The sequence below is a fragment of the Coregonus lavaretus genome (assembly GCF_964263955.1).
Source record: "Coregonus lavaretus genome assembly, chromosome: 13".
Lineage (NCBI taxonomy): Eukaryota > Metazoa > Chordata > Actinopteri > Salmoniformes > Salmonidae > Coregonus > Coregonus lavaretus.
Window position 1 is genome coordinate 52,435,828 of NC_140000.1, and position 18,526 is coordinate 52,454,353.

Genomic DNA, 18,526 nt, shown 5'->3' on the forward strand with positions numbered 1-18,526 from the left:
GTGCTGGCTGGCGAGTTATATGTACAATGTGAGTCTTGTCTTCTCTGTTTGCAGTCTGTTGTGGATGTAACTCCCCTGGCAATAAGCACAGCCATCCAGGACAGGGAGGATAAGGAAGTCATTATCATCCAATCAGGTCAGTTACCTTGAGAAAGTGCACTGACAGATGCTTTTTGTCTTCATATATTTTCATATTGTGGAATTTAAATTATCAACAGGCCAATGTTTATAACGTAAATGCTTCCTTCAATAAATAAAATGTATTTTATCCAAGAGGGAATGTCCAAAACTTCTTCTAGGATTTTATGACTATGGCAATGATGTGCTTTTGCTTCATGAAGTGATAGTGTGAATAAAGTGTTTTTGTTCCTGGTGAAAAGATTTTCAATCTCAACAATTTCATGTGGCCTAGGTATGAATAAATACATTTTCATTTGACTTTAAGCCTTTTTCTATTAGCCAAGTCACAGTGACACAGTATTAGTAATTGGTAATTCATGCTAAATCCATCATTATGCAACATATGCCAAACTATTTGCATCAAATCCAAAGTAATTTATGGACAATTAGACGATCTATGAACTATGCAAAGCGCTCAATTATGCAGCGTAGGTTGAAAATAAAATTTTATTTTCCACATAGTATGCACCTCGCCCGCCAATAATTAGGTCGTCACTAGTTATCACAGCCACAAAGTCATAAACCCCGCCTATTACTTAAATGAATCTTCTCAAAATGTGATTTTAAACCTAACTCTAACCTTAACCACACTGCTAACCTTATGTCTAACCTTAGACTTAAATTAAGACCAAAAAACAAATGTTTGTTTTCATGAATATTTACGATGGCTGTGGTAACTAGTGGAAACTTAATAACTTTCCTGCGTGATGCACATCAATAACAGGCTCTCTGATTGGTCAGGGATACATGACCGGGTGTGCATTTGTGAATGGCTTTCCTTGGGAATAATGTAATGTTTTATGATTTGTAATGTATTATCAGCACCTTAAATCATTTTGTCTCAATTTTGAGTGACATTTTGTTGATCGTCTTGGATCTGGGTAACGATGTCGGCCGCAGAAGGCGATCGCAGTTCGGAACAACTGAATAAATTCGAGAAACTGACAGTGAGGCCTCCACTCAGAGTAGCAGGTCAGTCAAAAACAACTTACTGTAGCATATCCAGCTAGCTAGCTAACGTTAGCGTAGCCATATTATAAGAGACCTGTCCGCTGGTAACGTTACTGTAATGAAACCAATTCAATTAATAAGATTGACATAGTTTGCTAATCTTGATTGTAGAGAGAAACTGGGTTTTTGTGGTAATGACATTGAAAGGCAAGATGCTTAACCAAATGTAAAAATAGCGGCTACCTAGGTAGCTAACTAGTTAGCCTCTGTCTGAACCACTAACTAGCTACCTACCTAGCTAGGTAGGTAGTTAGCTATCTATGCTGTTTATTTTGGTTTGCTCAGAGAGCAAGAAACCATGGAAACATCGTTTAAGAATAAATTATGCAAGTAAATAATCTCATATTAGCCTAATCTACTAACGTTATTAGCTAGATCGCAAATGTCTTGGCTAACTACTGTAACTAACTAATTCTAGCTAATGTTATTTCACAGATGTCAGTTATTTGCGTTTCATGTTGTTGGTTGAACCAGAATCTGGCTTTACAGGAGACGTACATTAATAAGGCCAGATTCTTGTTCAGTTGTTGGTTATACAAATGTGTGATGCATAACGTTAGCTAGATTGACATCATTATGATTATGGAAAGATGGTTGGTGGTCGACTCATTTGCAGAAATGCTCAACTCCAGGTGATCCTTCATCCTTGCAAAAAAAAAGTGTTTTGTAGAACCTGATTCATACATTTAACTTAAGCTATTGATCACGGTATTGATTGATTTACAGTATGTGAATGACCTTGACACTGACTCCAAACCACCAAGATGAGAAATAATTATGGATGAGAAATTGATCATATATTTCATCATACACATCATCACATTATTTTGGTCCTCAGGGATTAAGCCTTCTATTGTTGGCAATACACAGGAATATAATCTAATGCTGTTTAATAATCACATATCTGCTGATGCCTGATGGGTTTGTGTTTGTTACATCAAGGAATGCAACCGAAGCCCCAGGTACTGTGGTCCATAATCCAACAGTTCTTAGCCAGCTGGCGGCTACCAATGTTCATAAACTCAGCAAAAAAAGAAACGTCCTCTCACTGTCAACTGTGTTTATTTTCAGGAAACTTAACATGTGTAAATATTTGTATGAACATAACAAGATTCAACAACTGAGACATAAACTGAACAAGTTCCACAGACATGTGACTAACAGAAATTGAATAATGTGTCCCTGAACAAAGGGGGGTCAAAATCAAAAGTAACAGTCAGTATCTGGTGTGGCCACCAGCTGCATTACGTACTGCAGTGCATCTCCTCCTCATGGACTGCACCAGATTTGCCAGTTCTTGCTGTGAGATGTTACCCCACTCTTCCACCAAGGCACCTGCAAGTTCCTGGACATTTCTGGGGGGAATGGCCCTAGCCCTCATCCTCGGATCCAACAGGTCCCAGACGTGCTCAATGGGATTGAGATCTGGGCTCTTCGCTGGCCATGGCAGAACACTTACATTCCTGTCTTGCAGAAAATCACGCACAGAACGAGCAGTATGGCTGGTGGCATTGTCATGCTGGAGGGTGATGTCAGGATAAGCCTGCAGGAAGGGTACCACATGAGGGAGGAGGATGTCTTCCCTGTAACACACAGCGTTGAGATTGCCTGCAATGACAACAAGCTCAGTCCGATGATGCTGTGACACACCGCCCCAGAACATGACGGACCCTCCACCTCCAAATCGATCCCGCTCCAGAGTACAGGCCTCCGTGTAACACTCATTCCTTCTACGATAAACGCGAATCTGACCATCACCCCTGGTGAGTCAAAACCGCAACTCGTCAGTGAAGAGCACTTTTTGCCAGTCCTGTCTGGTACAGCGACGGTGGATTTGTGCCCATAGGCGGCGTTGTTGCCGGTGATGTCTGGTGAGGACCTGCCTTACAACAGGCCTACAAGCCCTCAGTCCAGCCTCTCTCAGCCTGTTGCGGACAGTCTGAGCACTGATGGAGGGATTTTGCGTTCCTGGTGTAACTTGGGCAGTTGTTGTTGCTATCCTGTACCTGTCCCGCAGGTGTGATGTTCAGATGTACCGATCCTGTGCAGGTGTTGTTACACGTGGTCTGCCACTGCGAGGACGATCAGCTGTCCGTCCCTGTCTCCCTGTAGCGCTGTCTAAGGCGTCTTACAGTACGGACATTGCAATTTCTTGCCCTGGCCACATCTGCAGTCCTCATGCCTCCTTGCAGCATGCCTAAGGCACGTTCACGCAGATGAGCAGGGACACTGTGCATCTTTCTTTTGGTGTTTTTCAGAGTCAGTAGAAAGGCCTCTTTAGTGTCCTAAATGTTCATAACTGTGACCTTAATTGCCTACCGTCTGTAAGCTGTTAGTGTCTTAACGACCGTTCCACAGGTGCATGTTCATTAATTGTTTATGGTTCATTGAACAAGCATGGGAAACAGTGTTTAAACCCTTTACAATGAAGATCTGTGAAGTTATTTGGATTTTTACTAATGATCTTTGAAAGACAGGGTCCTGAAAAAGGGACGTTTCTTTTTTTGCTGAGTTTAGACCTCGCCAGCTTGTAGTCCTAAACAACGGAAATTAGTTTCCTCAGGTTCATTCAGCCATTCCTATGAGGGGAAAGAATGGGGTTTTGGAATAAACACTGAAAATAAGGTCTGAGGTTAACACAGGCTTAGGAGATCTTATACGTTTTTTTTCTATGAGATAATATCAGTCAGTTAACAGGACCACTATGAAGACTTTATGTGCTTGTTTTGATTAAATAAATGCTTATAAATGCACAAAAAAGTGACGTTAGCTGATGAAGATTATCTCAGAACGAAACGTATAAGATCTCCTAAGCCTGTGTTTACCACAGACCTTATTTTCAGTGTTTATCAACAAAAAACAACATACATTTCCCCATAGGCTTTGGCCAATGAGCCATGGCAGAGTTAGTGCCTACAAAAAGATGCCATTACTATTGCTCTCTAGGTCTAGTTGTGCGTGGCCTACTATTTAGCTGCTGTGCAATATCTAGGCAATGCCTTGCTTCTTATCAAATGATGTTGAGTTGAGTGTGTGCGAGTGAGTGAGTGAGTGAGCGAAGGGCATGTGCTAAAGAGAATGCATACTGTAGAAAGAGGATAGGCTACATGCATGCCTTTGTACATACAATATTCTCTGTAACCCATGATCACTGGACAGAAGTAATCCTAGGCTGGTTTTCAGCGGCTGGTGGAATGTGCTACTGTACTGTACAGACACAGAGACACTTATAGATATTATCTCCAGATAAGCTTATGTATGATTCTCTCTGAGTGGACATTGGGTGACACTGAAAAAAGCCACCTAGCATCAGAGAGGACATGAGTGCCTGGGCAATATAAAGCCAGGCTGTCAGACCAGCTCAAAAAGTTTAAGGAGAACAGAATCCATTGGGATGTTTAGGGCCTGGGAGAACAACAGTGTGACAGGAACTGGGCCAATGGACAGTGACAGTGGGATTTGGTAGCAGAACTTGGGTGCGAGCCGGCCTCTTGAGCTTGGCACTGTCTGTTGGTGGACAAAACACAGGCCTGGTCCATTATACTGCAATATACAAGGACATCACCACTTGGTTCATGCTATGTGAAAGTGGCATTGAAGGGTGGAATTTTCTCAAGCCTAGAATAGATGGGTTGGGTTACATGTGGAAGACACATTTGGGTTGAATGCATTCAGTTGTGCGACTGACTAGGTATCCCCCTTTCCCTTAACCAAAGGTAGCCTAGGTCCTATACTTCACCCCAAGTGTAGCATTTTTGGTTTCTAGTAGAGTGGGTATGGTTAGCGCTGCCCTACATTGAGACTGAAGATGAAGAATGGCCTGTGCTCAACCCATGTCTTATCTCGTCTTTTAGCTTGTTAGTTGAGTGTCGTTTTGGCGTGGTAAAGCTTTATCTTGGTCTCAAGCCTGGCGCTGAGAGTATCAGTGGTTCACATATGGTGTGAATGGACAGTTAACTGCCTAAATAAACGAAACATTTGAGTAAATGAGGGATATAGAGTATATTGAAAGTAGGTGATTCCACACAGGTGTGGTTCCTGAGTTAATTAAGGAATTAACATCCCATCATGCTTAGGGTCATGTAGAAAAATGCCCATTATTTTGGCTAACATGCATTGCTAGAAGAAGAGATCTCAGTAACTTTGAAAGAGGGATCTCAAAGGAGCATAGGGGGTTTATTATTATTATTATTATTATTATTATTATTATTTAAAGGGTGGTGTGTGTGTGTGTGTGTGTGTGTGTCAGATCTCAACCCAATTGAACACTTCCTGGAGCAGCGCTTGAGATGGCATTTTCCACCACCATCAACAAAACACACAATTATGGAATTTCTTGTGGAAGAATGGTGTCACATCCCTCCAATAGAGTTCCAGACACTTGTAGAATCTATGCCAAGGTACATTGAGGCTGTTCTGGCGGCTTGTGGTGGCCCAACGGCCTATTATACACCTCCTGGAGTAGCTATTAGCAACGGTAGCAACTAGATACAATATCCTCTTAGCCAGCTACATTTGTTCGCAGCACTGCCGTTTTTCAAACAAAGTCAACACAGCAGCCATTGCTAGCTAGCCAACACGACCAGCTAGCTGTACTGTAGCAGCTAAATACAATATATTTGTGCTAGCTAGCCAACGTTTAATTATTGCTGTGTTACGAAAGGAACTAGACACGGACACGAATTATCTGTTTAGTGTGTTAACACACTATTGGTAGTTTGTTGTAACCAAGTATTGGTGCTAAACTGTGTGTTATTGGATGCTAGCATGCTAGTTAGCTATGGCGTCATAGTTAGCTAGCTGAATAAAGTAAGTTGAGTCTATTCCTTGAAACATTGAACCGCTGTAGCTCACAACAATTCTAATTTCTAAAGTGGAAGTTGGGAGAGTTTTTATTCTGGTGGTTCAGTGATACAATTATAGTTTCTGAGGTGGAAGTTGGGTGAGTTATATTTGGGAGTTTTGGTGAGGGAGGCCCTACTCTCTCCTTTCCCAGATTTTTAGTTCATTTCATTCCGATCTCCTCTGCATTATTGTAGCCATTTGCTACAGCCTGTCAACTATGCCTCTGCCTATCCCTGTTTTCTCCTCTCCGCACAGGCTACACAAACGCCTCACACCGCGTGGCTGCTGCCTCTCTAACCTGGTGGTCCCTGCACGCACCCCACACCTGGAGTTCCAGGTCTCAGGCAGCCTCTGGAACTGCCGTTCTGCTGCCAACAAGGCTGACTTCATCCCAGCCTATGCTAACCTCCAGTCCCTCGACTTCCTGGCGCTGACGGAAACATGGATTACCACTGAAAACACTGCTACTCCTACTGCTCTCTCCTCGTCTGACCATGTGTTCTCGCATACCCCGAGAGCATCTGGTCAGAGGGGTGGTGGCACAGGAATCCTCATCTCTCCCAAGTGGACATTCTCAATTTTTCCCCTAACCCATCTGTCTATCTCCTCATTTGAATTCCATGCTGTCACAGTCACTAGCCCATTTAAGCTTAATATCCTTGTCATCTATCGCCCTCCAGGTTCCCTTGGAGAGTTCATCAATGAGCTTGACGCCTTGATAAGTTCCTTTCCTGAGGATGGCTCACCCCTCACAGTTTTGGGGAATTTCAACCTCCCTACGTCTACATTTGACTCATTTCTCTCTGCCTCCTTCTTTCCACTCCTCTCCTCTTTTGACCTCACCCTCTCACCGTCCCCCCCTACTCACAAGGCAGGCAATACGCTTGACCTCATCTTTACTAGATGCTGCTCTTCTACTAATCTCACTGCAACTCCCCTCCATGTCTCCGACCACTACTTTGTATCCTTTTCTCTCTCGCTCTCCTTCAACACTACTCACTCTGCCCCTACACAGATGGTAATGCGCCGCCGCAACCTTCGCTCTCTCTCTCCCACTACTCTCTCCTCTTCCATCCTATCATCTCTTCCCTCTGCTCAATCCTTCTCCCTCCAATCTCCTGATTCTGCCTCCTCAACCCTCCTCTCCTCCCTTTCTGCATCCTTTGACTCTCTGTGTCCCCTATCCTCCCGGCCGGCTCGGTTCCCCCCTCCAGCTCCGTGGCTTGATGACTCATTGCGAGCTCACAGAACAGAGCTCCGGGCAGCTGAGCGGAAATGGAAGAAAACTAAACTCCCTGCCGACCTGGCATCTTTTCACTCCCTCCTCTCTACATTTTCTTCATCTGTTTCTGCTGCTAAGGCCACTTTCTACCACTCTAAATTCCAAGCATCTGCCTCTAACCCTAGGAAGCTCTTTGCCACATTCTCCTCCCTGCTGAATCCCCCCCCCCCCCCCCCCCCTCCTCTCTCTCTGTGGATGACTTCGTCAACCACTTTGAAAAGAAGGTTGACGACATCCGATCCTCGTTTGTTAAGTCTAATGACACTGCTGGTCCTGCTCACACTGCCCTACCCTATGCTTTGACTTCTTTCTCCCCTCTCTCTCCAGATAAAATCCTGCGACTTGTGACTGCAGGCCGCCCAACAACCTGCCCGCTTGACCCCATCCCTTCCTCTCTTCTCCAGACCATCTCCGGTGACCTTCTCCCCTACCTCACCTCGCTTATCAACTCATACTTGACCGCTGGCTATGTCCCTTCCATCTTCAAGAGAGCGAGAGTTGCACCCCTTCTCAAAAAACCAACACTCGATCCCACTGATGTCAACAACTACAGACCAGTATCCCTTCTTTCTTTTCTTTCCAAAACTATTGAGCGTGCCGTCTTTAGCCAACTCTCTTGCTATCTCTCTCAGAATGACCTTCTTGATCCAAATCAGTCAGGTTTCAGGACTGGTCATTCAACTGAGACTGCTCTTCTCTGTGTCACGGAGGCTCTCCGCACTGCTAAAGCTAACTCTCTCTCCTCTGCTCTTGTCCTTCTAGACCTGTCTGCTGCCTTTGATACTGTGAACCATCAGATCCTCCTCTCCACCCTCTCCGAGCTGGGCATCTCCGGCGCGGCTCACTCCTGGATTGCGTCCTACCTGACCGGTCGCTCCTACCAAGTGGCGTGGCGAGAAGCTGTCTCCGCACCACGTGCTCTCACCACTGGTGTCCCCCAGGGCTCAGTTCTAGGCCCTCTCCTATTCTCCCTATACACCAAGTCACTTGGCTCTGTCATATCCTCACATGGCCTCTCCTATCATTGCTACGCTGACGATACACAACTAATCTTCTCCTTTCCCCCTTCTGATAACCAGGTGGCGAATCGCATCTCTGCATGTCTGGCAGACATATCAGTATGGATGACGGATCACCACCTCAAGCTGAACCTTGGCAAGACGGAGCTGCTCTTCCTCCCGGGGAAGGACTGCCCGTTCCATGATCTCGCCATCACGGTTGACAACTCCGTTGTGTCCTCCTCCCAGAGTGCGAAGAGCCTTGGCGTGACCCTGGACAACACCCTGTCGTTCTCCGCTAACATCAAGGCGGTGACCCGATCCTGCAGGTTCATGCTCTACAACATTCGGAGAGTACGACCCTGCCTTACACAGGAAGCGGCACAGGTCCTAATCCAGGCACTTGTCATCTCCCATCTGGATTACTGCAACTCGCTGTTGGCTGGGCTCCCTGCCTGTGCCATTAAACCCCTACAACCCGTCTGGTGTTCAACCTTCCCAAGTTCTCTCACGTCACCCCGCTCCTCCGCACACTCCACTGGCTTCCAGTTGAAGCTCGCATCTGTTACAAGACCATGGTGCTTGCCTATGGAGCTGTGAGGGGAACGGCACCTCCGTACCTTCAGGCTCTGATCAGTCCCTACACCCAACCGAGGGCATTGCGTTCATCCACCTCTGGCCTGCTGGCTCCCCTTCCTCTGCGGAAGCATAGTTCCCGCTCAGCCCAGTCAAAACTGTTCGCTGCTCTGGCACCCCAATGGTGGAACAAGCTCCCTCACGACGCCAGGACAGCGGAGTCACTCACCACCTTCCGGAGACATTTGAAACCCCACCTCTTTAAGGAATACCTGGGATAGGATAAAGTAATCCTTCTACCCCCCCCCCCCCCTAAAAAAAAAAAAAAAAAAAACATATTGTAAAGTGGTTATCCCACTGGCTATAGGGTGAATGCACCAATTTGTAAGTCGCTCTGGATAAGAGCGTCTGCTAAATGACGTAAATGTAAATGTATGTTTTGTTTCTCTTGTACACAGTATGCTGCGAAACAGGTTATTCTGCTTTGCACGGACTCTCGCTATGCTGTTGGACATAGGCTAAATGTTTTGGATGGCTTGCGCCTTGTAGTTTTCACTGCAACCCCGCTGTCTCTGAAAAATGACTACCTTGTAAACAATGTCCTTGGGTTCTGTTAGCCTAACCTAGGATCTGCATCTAATCACAAGATCATCATCATGGTGCTATGTTAGAAGAGGCCATTTTGAACCCCTTCTTGAGTCATTGGGGACCCCTTGCTCTGTTTAAGAAAGAAGTGGTTGGCATGTGTGTGTTACTGACCGACTGACGGCTCTGATTGTGGTGACCGGCCCTAAGAAAATGAGTGGGGCTTCTAGGTTGGGTGTGTGTATGTGTGAGTGTGTCATTGGGTGAGTTCGTTTTGCATGGCTGAGTGCCCTGGATGGGCGGACCATTCCACTGATCCTTCCATGTTAGACCATTCAATTGGTCATTAAGTGAAATCTCCACCCATCCGGGTAACCGGGCCATGCAAAACAAACTGGCCCAATGACACACTTATGTTAGTGTGTTTTTTTCACCTTCCAGCACCCACCCATCTAGTTGATTCTCTCTGACTGTCAGTATCAGTGTGTTCCCTAAGCGCCAGTCAAATAGCTGACTACTAGACTTAACCCTTATGTGGCTGGCTACTTAATTGATGCAACCAAATGAGATTTTTTCTGTAGGGCTAGAATTCGATTTTCGGGAACACACTGGTATCAGCTGCAATGTTGCAGGTTGTGGACCTAATGCCCAGCCTAGGAATCAGGCTATTGGCGGTGAGCTCTGTGTTTTCACAGCTCTGCAGATGGACTGTGGAGAGGAAAGTCATGCAGCTGAAAGGTGGAGGTGGGAGGGCTCTTGTGATCTCTCTTGGTGGACAGTCACTGTGGAAAAGAGCGCCCCGTCGGTGTGACCTTTTGAAAGTTGTGTTCCTAAGTCTGAGTCGTTTGTTTTCAGTAGAAACCTCCAGAATCCCAGATTGCAACTTGGAAGGACCTTGCTCAGACAGCATAGGCTAGTCCTCAACTAGTACGGTTGCAAAATTCCATAAATCCTGGTTTGAGAACTCCAGATTTCCTGCTTATTCCATTCTGATTCCGGTAGTCTTCCAAGTAATATTTTTTGGTAAGTTTACCGGAATCTTGCAACTCTATCAACTAGTCAAACTGTCCTGTTTACATCATTTAGTTAGGACTGTTTTTTTAATTAACTTTTATTATCATGGCAGCATGATGTTGACCCATGAAGATGTCCACACAGGACTGATGAAGGATGGCCAACTAGGCTGTGTGGGATTCCTGTAGTTGTAGCTCTCTGTAGCTTACCATCTCTCGCCAGTTTGTCCCTTACTGTCATCCTCCTCCTAATACCTCTGCCACTCTGTACCACCCCACAGGTCTCCATATGCCCCCAGCTCGGAGCGGGCATCGCTGCGTGGCAGACAACACCAACCTGTACGTGTTCGGGGGGTACAACCCGGACTACGATGAGTCGGGTGGCCAGGAGAACGAAGACTACCCACTGTTCAGGGAGCTGTGGAGGTACCACTTTGCCACGGGCACCTGGCAGCAGATCCGCACAGAGGGCTACATGCCCACCGAACTGGCCTCCATGTCAGGTAAGGGAACCAGTAGGATTGTTTTTTTCAGGTATGGAATTTAAAGGGACACTACAGTGAAAATGATCTACTAGCCTATGGGTGTCCCTTGATGTATTATCTTCAGGTACCGAAGGGTATTATCTTCAGGTACCGAAGGCTATTATCTTCAGGTACCGAAGGGTACTATCTTCAGGGGTACCGAAGGGTATTATCTTCAGGAGTCCCGTGTGGCTCAGTTCGTAGAGCATGGTGCTTGCAACTCCAGGGTTGTGGGTTTGATTCCCACAGGGGACCAGTACGAAATATGTATGTACTCACTACTGTAAGTCGCTCTGGATAAGAGCGTCTTCTAAATTACAAAAATGTAAATGGGAATTATCTTCGGTATAAATTTAAGCTCATTGAGCATACTAAGGGCAGATTTAACTGTTTGACAGTCATTCAGTACAACTGAAATACCAGGGCAATCTATGGTAGGAATTTACCCTGGACATTTATGAATGGAAAACTCATGTTGCTTTAGTTAGTTACTTTTTCATTTCCAATTTATGTAATCCAACAATAACAACTTGTCTTAATTAATGCAGTATGGTCACTTCTTATCAAGAGGGGGAAATGTGTGATTGTATGAAAGAGCGCTGCCAATGAGATGCTGGTGGGTGTCAAACTGAGTTAGAACCCAGTCACTAGTGACGAGTTTTAGTTAGTAAAATATGATTTCTCTAACTCATTGATGTATTAAATCACGAAAGAGCATTTCTACACCTCATAAACATCAAATTGACTGTTTGATAAATAATTGGGCTGTGGATGATTTCTCGGTTTTACCTCGTCATCCCCTGATATTATGACCTCAGCAGAGAATGGATTATCAGGTTTAGTGATTTGGTGAAAAGCCTCCACATGGACAGTCCCACCTGCTTTCAGACAGCTGGGCATAGTGTCTGGTAGGCATGACAATGGGAGGTACTAGCTGTACTTCAAATCAAATTTTATTGGCCGCATACACATATTTAGCAGATGTTATTGCGGGTGTAGCGTAACGCTTGTAAAATAAGTACAATAATTTGTCCAATAAGAAACACTTGTTTTTGTTTTCCGTTGCAAAATGTTTTGCTACTGTGTGCCCTAATGAACACGACCCAGCTTAAACCCTCAGGGTTGTGTCCCTCAGCTGTTTTACATGGAAACAATCTGCTGGTGTTCGGTGGCACCGGCATTCCCTTTGGGGAAAACAATGGGAATGACGTCCACGTCTGCAATGTCAAGTACAAGCGGTGGTCGCTGCTCAACTGCCGAGGGAAGAAGCCCAACCGAATCTACGGACAGGTAGACCAATCAAATCCTGCATCACTGGCTCATCTCTGGTCATCTTCTCTACTGGTTCTGTCTGCCACTGCCTCCTTGGCTTGCTCTGGACTCTTCTGGGGTTTAGGCCTACACGCTGTTTCCTGTTAAAGGGCACTCCGCCACTTTTCAACCTCATATTCATCATCTCCAGTATCATACCAGTGGCTACATACAGTGCCTTCGGAAAGTATTCAGACCCCTTGACTTTTTCCACATTTTGTAATTTTACAGCATTCTAAAATTGATTCAATGTTTTTTCCCCCCTCATCAATCTACACACAATACCCCATAATGATAAAGAAAATTTGGTTTTTATAAATTTGTGCTAATTTATTAAAAATAAAGAATGGAAATATCAAAAGTATTCAGACCCTTTACTCAATACTTTGTTGAAGCACCTTTGGTAGTGATTCTAGCCTTGAGTCTTCTTGGGTATGAATCTACAAGCTTGGCACACCTGTATTTGGGGAGTTTATCCCATTCTTCTCTGCAGATCCTCTCAAGCTCTGTCAGGTTGGATGGGGAGCGTCGCTGCACAGCTATTTTCAGGTCTCTCCAGAGATGTTAGATCGGGTTCAAGTCCGGGCTCTGGCTGGGCCACTCAAGGACATTCAGAGACTTGTCCCGAAGCCACTCCTGTGTTGTCTTGGCTGTGTGCTTAGGGTCGTTGTCCTGTTGGAAAGTGAACCTTCGCCCCAGTCTGAGTTCCTGGAGCAGGTTTTCATCAAGGATCTCTATGTACTTTGCTCCATTCATCTTTCCCTTGATCCTGACTAGTCTCCCAGTCCCTGCCGCTGAAAAACATTCCCACAGCATGATACTGCCACCACCATGCTTCACCCTAGGGATGGTGCCAGGTTTCCTCCAGACGTGACATTTGGCATTCAGGCCAAAGAGTTCAATCTTGGTTTCATCAGACCAGAGAATCTTGTTAATAATGGTCTGAGAGTCTTTAGGTGCCTTTTGGCAAACTCAAAGTGGACTGTCATGTGCCTTTTACTAAGGAGTGGCTTCTGTCTGGCCACTCTACCATAAAGGCCTAATTGGTGGATGCTGCAGAGATGGTTGTCCTTCTCGCAGGTTCTCCCATCTCTACAGAGGAACTCTAGAGCTCTGTCAGTGTGACCATCGGGTTCTTGGTTATCTCCCTGACCAAGGCCCTTCTCCCCCGATTGCTCAGTTTGGCCTGGCGGCCAGCTCTAGGAAGAGTCTTGGTGGTTCCAAACTTCTTCCATTTAAGAATGATGGGGGCCACCGTGTTCTTGGGGACCTTCAATGCTGCAGAAATGTTTTGGTACCCTTCCCCAGATCTGTGCCTCGACACAATCCTGTCTCAGAGCTCTACGGACAATTCCTTCGACCTCATGGCTTGGTTTTTGCTCGGACATACTGTCAACTGTGGGACCTTATATAGACAGGTGTGTGCCTTTCCAAATCATGTCCAATCAATTGAATTTACCACAGGTGGACTCCAATCAAGTTGTAGAAACATCTCAAGGGTGATCAATGGAAACAGGATGCACCTGAGCTCAATTACGAGTCTCATAGCAAAGGGTCTGAATACTTATGTAAATAAGGAATTTCTGTTTTTTGTTTTTAATACATTTGCAAACATTTCTAAAAACCTGTTTTCGCTTTGTCATTATGGGGTATTGTGTGTAGATTAATGAGGAAATTGTTTTATTTAATCCATTTTAGAATAAGGCTGTAACGAAACAAAATGTGGAAAAAGTCAAGGGGTTGTGAAGGAAATTTTATTGTGTGAAGAAAGAGCCTTGAAAATGTTAATCTTGCCTTTGGTGTCGTTAAACAATCCTTGGTTCCTGCCTGTGTTTGTTAAAGATATGAGGGGGGCCGTCATGACCCCCTCTTTAGGACCATCTGGCAGAACGCCCAGAATATGTTCTTTAAGTTAAGCTAGGAGACGGAGCCAGTCACATGTAGGAACCAATCCAATCAGTCATGTTTATGTAGGTTTTTATGTAGCCGTTTCTTGCTCCCCACGTCACCGCAAATCTCATAGTGTTTGAAAATCACTGTTTTTAAAATGTTTTACCTTTTGATGATGTCATAGGATTTAACTTTTTAACATAAATCTTTTTTTCTACAAAATGTAGAATTGCGCCGTTTTTGCATGTAGACACTGGTATTGAGTTGGAGGTATGAAAATTAGGTTAAGCGCTTTGTGACAAACAAATGCATTTGTGAAATTTGAATGAAATCTGATTGACGTAGCTAGAATTCATGGTAGCCAAATGTCCACAAGGATAGGTAGAGGCATTAAAGGTTCCCAGGGGAGCATATTATACAGGAGATAGGGAATCCTTGTAAATAAATATATTTATTGTTGTTGATTTCCATTTGTAGTTTGATATGGTTGCCATTTTGTTTCTCTGTCCCCAAGGCGATGGCCATCATTAACAGCTTCCTATATGTGTTTGGGGGAACGACGGGCTACATATACAGCACAGACCTGCACAGACTGGACCTGACCACCAGAGAGTGGATCCACCTCAAACCCAACAACCCACCAGACCACCTGCCTGAGGAACGGTGAGCGTCACGCCTTAATCGGACCCACCGGATCATGTCATTGTCATACCACATTAGGGAAGATCTATGGACCAGTTCAGGTAGTCCCTCCCTGTTTCGGTCCAATTTCTTCTGTTTTGTGTATAGTGAATACACCCCAGGAATGTCACTGGGTAGCATGAGTGATGACCTGACTTATTCCTTTCAGCTCCTAGAGGAGCAGAGGGCCTCATAAGTGATGAGTCATGTCTGTTTGTGTCACAGGTACAGGCATGAAATAGCACATGACCGTCAGAGGATATACATCCTGGGAGGAGGAACCTCCTGGACCTCCTACCCGCTGGACAAGGTAGCACACCAACCTGTCATCAACATAAACCTGTGGTAGTTAGTGGCCCTGTTCCAATACTGTCAAAATGCGTCCTTCCTTCCTTCCTTCCTTCCTTCCTTCCTTCCTTCCTTCCTTCCTTCCTTCCTTCCTTCCTTCCTTGTTTCATTGAGGTGAGCACAGATTTATAAGTCATTGGATAGGTTACCACCATGTCACTTTCACCAATCCATCCAATTCAGATCTGTGATAACTTCAAGGAAGGTCGGAAGACTGATCGTAAACCTGTGATGGTAGTGAGTCTGACTAGGCAAACAGACAGTTCATCTGGGTAATTTGGTCACTTGATGGTTTTCAGGCTGTCTTTAGTACAGTAAAGCCATATGGATGGAGGAAGCAGCAACTTCTGTCACTGAGTGTGGGTGGGTTATGTGGGTGGGTTATGTGGGTGGGTTATGTGGGTGGGTTATGGGTTCTTTTTGTTTGTGTGTGTTTGAGGTGAACTCATTTATTATTATTACATGATTTGACCAGATACATGCGTACAACCTGGAGACAAATTCCTGGGAGGAGATCTCAACCAAGCCTCACGATAAAATAGGTTTGTGTTTGATGTTTTAATTGAAAACTAATGTGCTGTCTATGGGTATTATTTCCCATATTTCTACTCATCCAATTGCTTTGGGTTTTGACAGGGTACCCTGCTCCCAGGAGATGTCACAGCTGTGTGCAGATACGGAATGGTGAGATAAATCTCTTTTTAAAATGTTTTATTCAATAGCAGTAGTATCAAAAATCATAATTTGTCCAGGAGGTGTAGTGGTATTGCTGCCCTGACCACATATCCCCATTGTGGCGGTGGTTTGATCAAAGCCATTGCCACTTTCATATGTCTGCTTCTGTCTGTCTCCGCCTCACATTCAACAGTTTCTTTCAATAAAGAGGTGATTTCAGTCGTCCCATCAATACATTCTAACTGGTCTCGGTCTAACCCATAATGTTTTCTCTCAGATGTGTTTCTATGTGGAGGTTACAACGGGGAAGTCATAGTGGCTGATCTGTGGAAGATCAACCTGCAGACGTTCCAGTGGACCAAGCTGCCAGCAGTGATGCCTGAGCCAGCCTATTTCCACTGTGCTGCTGTGACCCCGGTCAGTAGGGCACTACGCTAGAGGAAACCTCAGCTGTTTATAGTGTCCCATTCACAGTTTATATGCATTTCACTGGTTTCAAGATCTAGCATAGTAGACTTAAAGGGATACTCCACTGAAAAACTATCTTTTGGTATAATTTTTTTTTATTAGTCCACTGTTGATACGGTCCCAAAATGTTTTCCATGTCAGCAGTGAAGATATTAGACTTTCAAGAAGCAAAGTGTCATTTGCCACATCATCATGATGATTTTCCTCTAATAAGGTGCTGTCTCCTTCCCTCTCTCTAGTACCTCATTTCATAACTCATTTGTAAGTCCCTTCATCTTCATCATAAACCCATTTCTGTTTCCAATCCAGTTAGCTTCATTGGAACGATAAGTCAGTATATTCTTACACTGCCAAAACAAGAACACAGGTTCATCCTAAATCAATAACAACAATTCAATATCCCGCTCATATTTCACTCACTCTCTCTGTGTGACCATTTGTTGCATGGCGATAAAGCTTTCTAATTCTTCTCTCCGGTCAGGCTGGCTGCATGTACGTCCACGGCGGCGTGGTGAACATCCACGAGAACAAGCGGACTGGTTCCCTGTTTAAGATCTGGCTGGTGGTGCCCAGCCTGCTGGAGCTGTGCTGGGAGCGGCTGCTCAAGGCCCACCCCCAGCTGGCTCAGTTGCCCACCATGCAGCTCCTCCACCTGGGCCTCACACAGGAACTCATCGAGCGCTTGAAATAAAGGAGGGAGGATGGATGGAATGATAGATGGATGGACAGATGGATGGGAGGAGATGTCGGACGGAGAGCACAGGATTTATTTTGAAGGGGGTCGCCTTTAAGGAGTTGATGGTCCCTCTGCCTACGTAGCCCCGCCTTAAAACCAAAAACAATGGGATTCTTTTTTTCGTTGCGTTTGGACTTCTGATGATTTTAAAGGGAATCCAAGTGGAATGTTTCATGCCCCTGCACCGCCCACTTTCCCCCGCCCCGCCCCCATTCCCCCATCTTGCTTTTGTGTTAAGCAAGGTCGCCGCCCCAGCACACACACACGCCTCCAGCCTCTCAATCTGCCTGCCTGCCTGCAGACCCAGAAATAATTTACAGATTCACGACGACCCCCTCACTACTTTCTCATTTTATATTGGCCTTCATGACTTTAATAAGAATGTCATTTCAAAGGAAAGGGTGCATGATTATTTATTTGAAGGACGTATATTTGTATGTATTTTCACGAGACAACATCCTGTTCTGGATTTCTCTCACATACATTATTTTCTCTCTACGTGCAATTAGGAAAGTTAGACAGACTTGGAGTCAGGTGAAAAGTTACACCAGACAGTTGGCATGTTTTGTGTTACAAGGGGAAGGTTGGTATTGGTACCACCCTCATGCCAGACTTAGACGCAGGTTGTAGTCAGCACTTTTCCCTATTCAAGGCTTATTATTAAGGGATGATGTCTGATTTTAATTGTTGATTATTTGTGATACTGATGCTACTGTAGTTGGGTCTCTAATAGAGCACTTCCCTTTCACCTCATCTCACAGCACACTCCTTATAATACCCATTTAACACTGATAGTTATCAGATATACATACAGTTATCTCTGATATACAGGTATATCTGCTATAGTTATGTGTCAGTGTCCCAAATGGCACCCAGTTCCCTATATAGTGCACTACCCTTCTTATCTCCACCATAGTAGAACACATAAGCATAAGAGTCAAAACACCTGGTCTCCATTCATTCTGAACCGTATCAGTCACTTTAGTTCTTCAGTATACTTGCGGTAGTCCATTTGTAAACTAAATCATCCCACCACTGTGAATATGGTGCTACTTAAATTACTTTAAAATGTTTTTATTTAAATAAAATATTAAATTTCTGTTCCAACTTTTACTCTCTCTTTGCTGATAGAAATTTTTTTGGGGGGTCCATTTTAAGTATAATACTAACATTGATCTGATTTATTCAGTGCCTTTCCCAAAGTTGAAATGATATTGAAGTACCACAAGCTAGAAAGAAGGAAATGTGATGAGTAATGGTTTAGTTTGATCCAAACATACTGACTGTTTAGGAATGACTCACGTTTCTGATTGTTCTTCCTTCTATCATTCCCCTTTTAACTCTGCCCTTTCCAAACACATTCAACTGCTCAATTGTCAAGCGATCACTGGACAAATAGTTAA

At 44.7% G+C, this 18,526-nt stretch overlaps 1 protein-coding gene across 2 annotated transcripts; it reads left to right on the top strand.

Moving 5' to 3' along the window:
• Positions 1–931: 931 nt before the first annotated feature.
• Positions 932–18,226, top strand: LOC311140838 (kelch domain-containing protein 10-like). Of its 2 annotated transcripts, none has more exons than XM_084176099.1 (9): positions 932–1,152; positions 10,772–10,993; positions 12,150–12,304; positions 14,730–14,878; positions 15,122–15,206; positions 15,720–15,786; positions 15,881–15,928; positions 16,197–16,336; positions 16,869–18,226. In XM_084176099.1, the coding sequence occupies exons 1-9, from the start codon at positions 1,068–1,070 to the stop codon at positions 17,076–17,078; spliced, it is 1,161 nt and encodes a 386-aa protein (XP_084032225.1). In that variant the 5' UTR covers positions 932–1,067; the 3' UTR covers positions 17,079–18,226. The 2 variants fall into 2 exon arrangements, with proteins under 2 accessions (XP_084032225.1, XP_084032226.1); XM_084176100.1 differs by having other exon boundaries at positions 16,627–16,955.
• Positions 18,227–18,526: the final 300 nt, after the last annotated feature.